This window comes from Terrapene carolina, unplaced genomic scaffold (assembly GCF_002925995.2).
Source record: "Terrapene carolina triunguis isolate 2854851 unplaced genomic scaffold, T_m_triunguis-2.0 Scaffold589, whole genome shotgun sequence".
Classification (NCBI taxonomy): domain Eukaryota; kingdom Metazoa; phylum Chordata; order Testudines; family Emydidae; genus Terrapene; species Terrapene triunguis.
This window is the reverse complement of record NW_020664940.1, coordinates 221,381-231,505: the sequence shown is the minus strand read 5'-3', so window position 1 is coordinate 231,505 and position 10,125 is coordinate 221,381. Positions and strand designations below refer to the sequence as shown.

General features: G+C 49.3%; 1 protein-coding gene across 1 annotated transcript; it reads right to left on the bottom strand.

The window, feature by feature from the left end:
* Positions 1 to 302: 302 nt before the first annotated feature.
* LOC112118569 (butyrophilin subfamily 3 member A2-like) lies at positions 303 to 8,469 on the bottom strand. The gene is made up of 4 exons (XM_029913333.1): positions 8,193 to 8,469; positions 6,577 to 6,858; positions 2,341 to 2,457; positions 303 to 343 (listed from the first exon to the last, which is right to left on the bottom strand). The coding sequence occupies exons 1-4, from the start codon at positions 8,452 to 8,454 to the stop codon at positions 303 to 305; spliced, it is 702 nt and encodes a 233-aa protein (XP_029769193.1). The 5' UTR covers positions 8,455 to 8,469.
* Positions 8,470 to 10,125: the final 1,656 nt, after the last annotated feature.

Sequence of the window (10,125 nt, the reverse complement as noted above, 5' to 3'; positions counted from 1 at the left end):
TCGAATTTAGCGCTAATCCTCTCGTTGGGGAGGATTACAGAAATCGATTTAAAGAGAGCTTTATGTCGAACTAAATGGCTTCCTGGTGTGGACGGGTGCAGGGTTAATTCGATATAACGGCGCTAAAGTCGACATAAAAGCCTAGTGTAGACCAGGCCTTAGACATAGTCTGCAAATCCACTGGGGTTCATGGACCACAGGTTGAAAACAACTGCTCTAGGGGGGAAAAGGGCGAGAGGTGAGATTCCCCCCCGTCATATTTATGGGAATAATCCTTACATCAGTGAATGTAACTGGCCCAGTCACTGACCTTTCTCACTCTCCAGTTTAGATCGCAGTGTCTCTAGACAGAGAAAAGGGCGAGAGGTGAGATTTCATTCCATCACATTAATGGTGAAGTTGCTATTATTGTTTAATGCAGCTCTGCTGTAGTTATGAAATAGAGAAACAAATGGAGAGACACAGATAGGTCTGTCTGTGGAGGTTCCTGCACCCTCATCCCAGGCCAACTCCTGATCTTGTGGGTGGTGCCTGTCCCCTGATTTTAGTGATACATGGGAACAGCTCCTCCTAGGGCCTGGGTAGATGGGGAGTGTCCCAGCTAAGAATGGGGTGGAGCTGGGTGCTCAGGTCAGCAGGAACCAGGGAGTGGATGGGCCCCTACAGGCATCACCTCTAAGATCAGCTCTGTCCCGCTGGGAGCTCGTCCCTTTGGTGCATCAGCCCTGGGGTACCAGCACTGCTGGAAATGGAGGTAGTGTCATGTCTGCCAGTCACTGCTGAGCACAGCCTGAGCGAGACCATCTTGTGCCGGGTGTGAGCAGCGTCTCAGACCAGCCGTGCAAGTCCTGAGTGCATTTGTGTTATTACAGCAGCCTAGCCACACAGCTCACCAGTGCAGCTGGTGCGGAGAATTCTCTGAAAGGCCCAGGGAACAAGACAGCGACAGTTCATTGTTCTGCCTTTTTAATGCTTGGAAATGAGCCCAACCTAGCTCTCTCTGGGCACACAGACAAATTGTACATAGGACTCAAAATGAGTGAATCCCTGTCCAGGGCCGGCTCCTGGCACCAGCTTACCAAGCAGGTGCTTGGGGCGGCCTCTTTGGAGAGGGGCGGCACGTCCAGCTGTTCGGCGGCAATTCGGCGGACGGTCCCTCACTCCTGCTCGGAATAAGGGGCCGCAGATCGCAATCGTGGCTTTTTTGTTGGTTTGTTTGGCTGCTTGGGGCGGCCAAAACCCTGGAGCCGGCCCTGTCCCTGTCACCTAAACATGGGCTCAGCCCACATCTGTTAAAACCATTGACTAAACCAGTTCACACCTGGTGCTGCTGACCAAGTGTGCAGGTGGCAGTTCTAAATGTACAGCATCCAGTTCCAACTTTCACAAGACAAAAGCACAGCTCCTTTCTGCTTCTCTGAATTACCTGCTTCCGTCCTCACTGGGAAATCATTCTAACAGACATTTCCCCTTCCCAGTTCTTCCGACACCTGGAAATTTCTACATAAAGTTCACAGCCCTTCAGGTGAGAAAACCCTCCAGGTAGGACTTTCACAGCTGCCTTGGAGGTTTGCACATTTGGTGCCCATTAATTTAAAGAAAAATTGAGTATTTTTCAGACCCCTTAGGAAGCTTTGAAAACCCCAGCTCCGTGTGAACACACAGATCACTGAAAGCCAATTTCTGCCCCTTGTGACTAGAGGAAAAATGACAGTTGAGCACTCATACTACACTAGAGAGCTCATTGCCCTGTTCCTGTAGCAGGATCTCAGGCTGAGCAAATCTTAGTGCAGCTACGGTAACTGCTAACCTTTCCATTTGCACAGCCCCCCTCTCTCCTCCTACTTTGCATTCTGGATTTCCTGCAAGCAGCCAAATTATGTCTGGGTGCTCCAAGCCCCGCTCACTGAGCCTAGGGTGACCAGATGTCCTGATTTTTATAGGGACAGTCCCGATTTTGGGGGCTTTTTCTTATTTAGGCTCCTATTACCCCCCAACCCTTGTCCTGATTTTTTACACTTACTGTCTAGTCACCCTAACTGAGCCTCACATGGTGTTTCCATCTGAGCCAGGCTGATCCCCATGGAACAGTTCAGAACCACATTCAATTGGGATCCTTGAGTGAGATCTGAAGGGGTGAAATCACTTGACACTTCTCGGTTCAATTGTGAAGTCATAATTTATCCAGCTCCCTCTTCACCCTCAGCCCGGCTCCCACTCCCTGAAACTCGTCCGAACACTGAATCAAAGCCACTTAATCCCTGTCTCTTTACTTTTGGTTTGGTTTTTAAATCTCTCTCTCACACACACACCCCAAATTCCTGCCTCTTGTTACTTCACCTTTCGCTCTGTGTTGCCTCCAGAAGCAGTAACCGGCCAGGACAATGAGAACAGCCTGGAGAGGCAGGATCACCCCCAGAGCCACCCTCCAGCGACTGACCCTCGGGAAAAACAGCTCTGCAAGAGAAAGTGCCATTGAGCTGGAGCAAACACGCGCAGAATGAAGGCAGGACACTGTGACAATGGTGATACCGTGACTAATTAAAAGAATCTCACAGTGAGATGCGTCTCCTTTGTACTTTATTATTGAGCTAATGAAAGTCGAGGCTGTATCCTGGTTACTGAACATGGCTCATTAACGAAAGGGGCATGTTGTGGGTAGGGCGGGGGGTAGGTGTAGCATAGAGCTGCGCCCTATCTCCTACTAGCATAAATTCAAGCAGTCCCTAGGCTGCTCCAACTGATCCCAAGGCTGCAGCCAGCGCAGACTGACCCTCAGAATTAAAGAGTTGTACCAGTTTTCTGTCACACCCCCCCCCTCCCCCTCCATGAGGATCTGACCCAAAATATTTTAATGAAGGATTTTAATAATATCAAAACTGGAGCCTGGCAAGTCAAAGTAAAAAGTTCCTCCACAGTCCTCTTCCATGGGTCCTGGAGCAATGGCTAACTAGAGGGTGCTTGAAAAGTGGTTATTGTGGTGTACTGAAAACTATAAAAATCACCAGCTGTCACTTTAAATCTTGAGGGATTTCCTTGTCCTGCTTGCAGTAATGGGGTTATAGGGTCTCTGTAGTGAACATCCAATGTCAGCCCTGTGCATTCAGCTTGCAAAGAGCCAGCCTAGAGTTCTACCTTGCTGCCTTAGGGAGCAGCCTGCTTTGTCTCTCTCTGTATTTGGCTGTGGTGTGTTAGAGTTCTGGATTCTCAAAAACAAAGCAGTGTTACATTGCAGCCTTTCAGGAAGAGTGTTTATGTTTTGTTTCTAACTCTCTCTGTGTGTGCTGTGAACATAACAAGCACGTAATTCTGAGGCTAGTTAGCAGTGCAGCACTTGGAGATCTCAAATGAATACTGCTTGACAAATGCAACATCCTTATTATAGTGATGAAATATTCATTCTGTATTAACCAAGTTATCTGGTAGATAATAATACATAAAATCTGAACTTCTTTCTAAAAATTAAGATGCTTTTAGACAAGATTTTTCTTCTGCTTATACTGAAGATGGTTAATTAATGGGAAAGGATGTGCTATGGGTAAGGAGGGGGTAAGGGAGAGCTCTGCTATGCTACACCTATCGCTCATTGGCATAAGTTCAAGCAGTCCCTAGGCTTCTCTAATTGATCCCAAAGCTGTGGCCAGTACAGACTGGCCCTTAGAATCAGAGAGTTGTGACCAGTTTCCTGACACCCCCAATTCTCCTGTGCTCAGCGTGGCTCAGCTACTCGAGAGAGTCTGGCCCAAAATATGTTAATGAAGGATTTTAATACAAACAAAAGTTGAGCCTGGAAATTCAAAGTAAAAACTCCTCCAGATTCCTGCTCCCTGCACCAAGAGCAAACCTAAGTGATTAGTGTGGTATATTGAACATTGTCTAACAATTACAAGCTGCCACTTTAAATCCTGAGGGGTTTCTTGGTGCTGTTTGCAGGCTAGGAGGCTGTGTAGGGAGCATGTAATCTGAGGCCCCAAAGAGCCAGTCTACAGCAAGGAAGGCTAAGTTCTGCCTTAGGGAGCAGCCTGCTTTCTCCCTCTCTGTATTTGGCTGTGGTGTGTTAGAGTTCTGGATTCTCAAAAACAAAGCAGTGTTACATTGCAGCCTTCCAGGAAGAGTGTTTATGTTTTGTTTCTAACTCTCCATGTGTGTCCTGTGAACATAATGATCACGTAATACTGAACATACCATAGGCTAGTCAACACTGTGAGATCTCAGATGAATAGTGCTTTACAAATACAACCTTACTATTATTATAGAGATGAAATGTTCAGTCAGTATTAAGTTATTTGCTAGATAATTTTTAGAAAAACTTCAGATTTTATGCATTATTAAGCTGCACTTAGGTAAGAGTTTGCTCCTGAATATTTTGGGCCTCATCCTGTATTACTAGCACTCCCAATGCTCCCACCGACTTGGTTATGCAGGGAAGGCAGCATCAGGCCCATTGTGTGATTACGAAACGAAAACCCACAGCATACATTCACAGAGCGAGTGGGGTTATGCTGGCGATGGAGCTCTGCATTTATGGCCTCTGTGCAACTGAATACAAGTTACAGCCTGAGCCTCAGCTTTGACTCGGGCAGAGCTCTCATTTAAGGCGACGGGAGTTTTGCCAGAGTCTGAACTGCAGGACGGGGCCCATAGCGCAGCCCTTACACTGATGTGGGAGTTTCAGGTGTCATCTAAGTAGCGATGCTCAGACCACATCCAATAGCTCTCTTGTGCTATTCGGAAAAAAATACTTCATTATCCAAATTTTCATAAACTCTGAGCACCCAGCAGCTCTCACTGAGAACAAAGGAGAATTCCCTCCCCCACCCCACTGAGAACCGCGATGGTCACAGCACACAGAGAGCAGTGAGACACAAACAGAAATACTCTGCCTGGAAGGCTGCAGCGTAACACGACTTTATGCCTTAGAATCCAGAACCTTAACCCACAAGAACCCGCAACAGAGAGGGGGAGCTCCCTAAGGCAGCGGGCACAACTCAGCCCACCTTGCTTTACACTGGCTTGTCTATGGGAACAGTTAGTGCGTGGCAGGCTGGGATGTAAATCAACCTTGCAGTAGCCTGCCGCGCACTGACTGGCTGTGTGCACCCTGCAGCCGTGCACTAAAAGTTCCCTGGTGCACTTTGATCTGGTCCAATTTCAAAGCAGGGTAGAGCGAAGCGCACTATGGAATACAGTAACTCCGCACTTAACGTTGATATACCTATCTCATAGAACTGGAAGGGACCCTAAGGGGCCCCCTCAAGGATTGAACTCACAACCCTGGGTTTAGCAGGCCAATGCTCAAACCACTGAGCTAGATCAGCTTGCTGAGAAGGCAGCTGCTGCAAGCTCCTTCCGCCCTGAGCCCTGGTGTGTCCCCCCTGCTCTATGGAAGATGGAGTAAGTGGGGTGCAGGTGCAGGAGGAGGGGAACACCCTGACATTAGCCCCCCTCTTCCTCCTCTCCCCCCTGCACAGCAAGCAGGAGTCTCAGGGAGCAGTTCCAAGGCAGAGGGCAGGAGCAGCACATGGCAGTGGGGGGAGGGACAGCTGCAATTGGTAGCCTGCTGGGCAGCTGCTGCACAGGGAACTTAGGGGAGCGGGGAGGTGATGGGGGGCTGCCAGTCTACTCTGGTTCCAAGCCCCTACCAGCCAGCTGCAACCGGCTGCTCTTCCTGCAAGCAGTGGACAAAGTAGGCAGCTGCCAAAGGATGTTAGAAGGGAGCATTACACAACTTTAAACCAGCATGTTCCCGAATTGATCAGCAACGTAACAACGAAAAAACGTTAACCAGGACGACTTTAAGTGAGGAGTTACTGTAGTTGCTGCATGTAGCAGGGTCCACACAGACAGTTAGTGTGCGGCAAGCTAGTGAGAGGCAGACTGACACCCCAGCTTGCTGTGAATTAACTGTTCCCATAGACAAGCCCTGATTCTGCTTGCATGCTTTGCTACGGAGCCCTCTGGTCTGCAAACAGGATCTGGAAATACCCCTCTCTTAAAATGATAGCTTGCAATTCCATCACAGTCCTCACTACACCACAGCAAAGGAGAATTCCCTCCCCCAGTCCCACTGAGAAGATTGCTGGGTACTGAGCTGTTACGAAAAACTGGCCAATGGCGGCCCCCGCCTGCAAGGTGCTAAACACCTCAGCTCCTACTGGAGTTGAAGGTACATCTACACTGTAATTAGTACCAGCAGCTGGCCTGGGCCAATTGACTCAGCCTCACTGGGCTCAGGCAAAGGGGCTGTTTAATTGCAGTGGAGACGTTCGGGCTCAGGCTGAAGCTCGGACTCTGGGACCCTCCCACCGCACAGGGTCCTAGAGCCTGGTCTTTAGCCCAAGCCCAAATATCTACACTGCAATTTACCAGCCCCTCAGCCCTAGCCCCTTAGCCCGAGTCAGTTGACATGGGCCAGCCACGTGTTTTTATTTGCAGTGTAGACGTATCCCGAGAGAACTGAGGTTGTTCAGCACCTTGAAGGCCCAGGCCCATACATAGGAGACACAATAATAAATACTCTCTGCCCACGTCTGCAGCGTCTCAGTCCATCCATGTGCGGCACAGACGGGCACTGACCTGCTATGGAAATCGCTGACTCTCTCTCCTGGTCGAGTCGGGGGCTCCTGACACAGCAGGACACTTTCTGGTTGGACTCTTCTGTTAGAACAATAGCAATCTCTGCTTGAAACAGGCCATCGGCCTCTCGGGATATGTTTTCAGAGGCTGATGGTAAGAGCTGCCCCTGGAGATCTCTCCACTGAGCCTCGGGCTGTGGGTACCATCCGGGTGATCGACACACCACCCGGATCCCTCTGTCCTGATGTCCCTCCACAGAGATGCCAGGAGCAGAGCCCAAACCTACAGAAAAAATAAATGAACTTGTGATAATCCTACAGTGCCCAGTAATGAGCCAAAAGCTTTATTGCAGCGTTATCAAAAGCCATTTCCTATTAAACTAATAATTGAATGTGAGTCCATGAGTGTGGCTGGTCAGTTAATCTGGTCAGATTCTTATTTGATATATAGTAAGTAAAGTTAATGTCAGGACTTTTCTATGCACCAACTTGCTCCAATTTAGCTAAACTGATTTAGTTAATCAAGGGCAAATCCCTGGTTTGGACACTCTGAAATCAGGAAGGAATTGACTCAAGCTAAATCAATATAAGCCATTTCCAAACCCATGTAAGTGTCCACACAGAGGTTTGCACTAGTTCATTGAAACCAGTGCACATGTACGTGTAGACAAGCCCTAAATTAATTCGCTAATAAAAAACCTTGTTACAGGGGAGTTCGGGTTGCCTTGACAGGGCCTTGTACCCTTGCAGAATGCAGACGTGGGTAGCAGAAAACTGGTACCTCCATAAGAGCTGGGACTGGTGGTGCTGCTGCATCCCTGGCTGGAAGTGGGTCCATCACCTCCAGGATTTACAGTTTAGTTCAATGGCTCTCAGCACCCCCCACTATACACATTGTTCCAGCTCCCTTGGGTACCTCTGAAAGCCAGGAAACACGCTCAGCAAAACAGAAACCCAAACACTCAACAAGGAACTGCAGGGTTAAGGTCACACACTTCCCACACCAGATCACACGTGGGGGGTTATTACTGACAAGCTAAACTGAAACCAAATTATCTTAACTGACACAAGAGTCTTGTACTTTAGCCAAAGGTGCGAATTCAAACGGATTTTATATTGCGGGGTCAGTCTGTGGGCAGAGAGGCCCTTAGGCTGTTTGGAAATGTCACAGATCAGCCTAGAGAGGGGAAAGAACCAAAGAGAGACAGAGACGGGACGAGTGTCTGGAGCCTTCCCCGAGTGGGATTCTTGACCAGAAGAGCACAGGCTACGAGTCATCTCCCAGCAGGGGTGTGACTCACAGGGCTTTGGTCCGACAGACTCACAGGAAATGCCCAAGAGCCACAGACAGGAACTGAGGTTAAAGGTCTAAGGTGAAAATTATATGTAATTCCCCACCCCACCCCCCATGCTTCTCTTGCTGTTCCTTTTAAACAGTACTAGCCAGTATTGGTTTGGTTCCAGCTGTTAAACACAGTGAACTAGAATAGACCTTAACCACAGCAGAGTTACCGACCCACTATAATGAGAAAAAATCAGGTGCCATCTCACAATGACCCCTCTGACTCTACTTCTTACCCCGATGAAGACGTTAAGGTATCAGAAGAAGTTACTGACCTGCCACTTGTAGTTCCAATAAAGCTTCTTCAGAAGAGTCACCGGACTGAAAAAGACACGTGTACTGCCCATCATCGGAAGGTCGGATATCGCGTATTCTCAGGGAAACTCTCCCATTGGTGAGGTCGTCTTTCGAGAGCTCAGTTCTCCCTCCATATTCCGGCATCTGCTGTCTGTACTGATCCTGCCCATCACAGTACAGGTGCACCACTGGCGAATACTGGGATCGGAACCATCTTACCTCCATGGTCTCAGCGCTCATCCTGGGGGAGAGGTGGCAGGACAGGACGGCCTCACCCCCTAGGGAGGCGGCGATTGGACGGTCAGGTCCAGTCACTGTGAACTGTGCTGTGAAATGTACAATGAACAATGGAAGTTAAATCAGCGAGGGGCTGGGCGCAGCATTAACCCGAGCAGTAAGACACACAGTAAGAGAGCGCCCTGCGTTAGAAGTGAACACCAAGTATCCAGGCCGTACCCTAGATATGTCTATGAGTGCAGAGAGTCACAGGCTTGGGGTAACTGCACCTCTGACTCCCGCTGGGTCTGCTCAAGGAATGTCCCCTTAGGTCTCAGGCCTCCAGCCGTCACCTCTCTCTGGGCTGGGAGTCAGGGACCCATGGCCCTCTCCTCCACACTGGGATTTTAGACTTGCAGCCCCTTTGCAATTCACTGTGGTTTTCCCAGCTGGCCTGACCAAAGCCCAGCACCTGCGCTTTGCTTTCACTCCCAGGCCTATGAACAGTGTGCGCCAGCGGCTACCAGAAACCAAACAGCTCTTCCAAAGCAGAGAACATTAAGGACAAAAGCCTGACAGAGAAAAGTTACCATAAACCAAACCAGTCAAAAGTCTGACCATGTTACACTTATCCCAAAGGATTCTCATCTAGCACATGGGACTCTCTGATAGGGGCCAAAGACTTTCAAACCCTTCTCTCAGGGCATGGCTACACTTGCAGATGTAGAGCACTATGAGTTAAACCAGCCCCTGGAGACCGCAGAAAGGAAACCGCTGCTGTGTGTTCACACTGTCAGCTGCAAGTGCAGTGGTGTAGCCACATTTGTGGCACTTGCAGCGGCATTAGGAGCAATGCATTATGGGCAGCTATCCCACAGAGCGCCTCTTCTCATTCTTGCGCTGTGGCTTGTGGGAAAGGGACGGGTGGGTGCGTGTGGGGCATTCTGGGTCCTGTCCCAACGTCCCGTGATGCATCGCTTCACATCCCAGCAATCCCTGTGCTTCTGTCCACATTTGGCGCCATTTTTCAATGGTTTTTATACTGCGCGCGCTGTCTTCCTTTTCGGTCTGCGGAAATGGATCCCGAACTGCTTAGGAATATGCTGATAGGTCTCGCCAGCACATCACAAATTGCAGTCAAGTTACTCCTTAAACTACAAACTGACAGTGAGGAGTCTGACGATGATGTTGACTCGCATAACGCTTACGACACAAGATTGCTTGTGGCATTCACGGACATGCTCACTGCAGTGGAACGCCGCTTTTGGGCTCAGGAAACAAGCACTGAATGGTGGGATCACATTGTCATGCAAGTCTGGGATGACGAGCAGTGGCTGCAGAACTTTCAGATGAGGAAAGCCACTTCCATGGGACTGTGTGCTGAGCTCACCCCCACCCTGCAGTACAAGGATACGAGATTGAGAGCTGCCCTGCCGGTGGAGAAGCGGGTGGCTATTGCAATCTGGACAGCTACCGATCAGTCGCTAACCAGTTTGGAGTGGGAAAGTCGACCATTGGAATCGTGTTGATGCAAGTTTGCAGGGCCATTAATTGCATCTTGCTCAGAAGAACTGTGACTCTGGGTAACGTACATGACATTGTGGCTGGCTTTGCACAAATGGGTTTCCCTAACTGCGGAGGGGCAATAGATGGGATGCATATTCCAATTCTGGCACCAGACCACCTAGCCTCCAA

Coding starts and splice junctions, on each gene's coding strand:
- LOC112118569 (XM_029913333.1), bottom strand. CDS start 8,454: ATGAGCGCTGAGACCATGGAGGTAAGATGGTTCCGATCCCAGTATTCG. Junction 6,859..8,192: donor ATTGGAACTACAAGTGGCAG/GTCAGTAACTTC, acceptor TTTTTTCTGTAG/GTTTGGGCTCTGCTCCTGGC. Junction 2,458..6,576: donor GTCAGCGATTTCCATAGCAG/GTCAGTGCCCGT, acceptor TTTCTCTTGCAG/AGCTGTTTTTCCCGAGGGTC.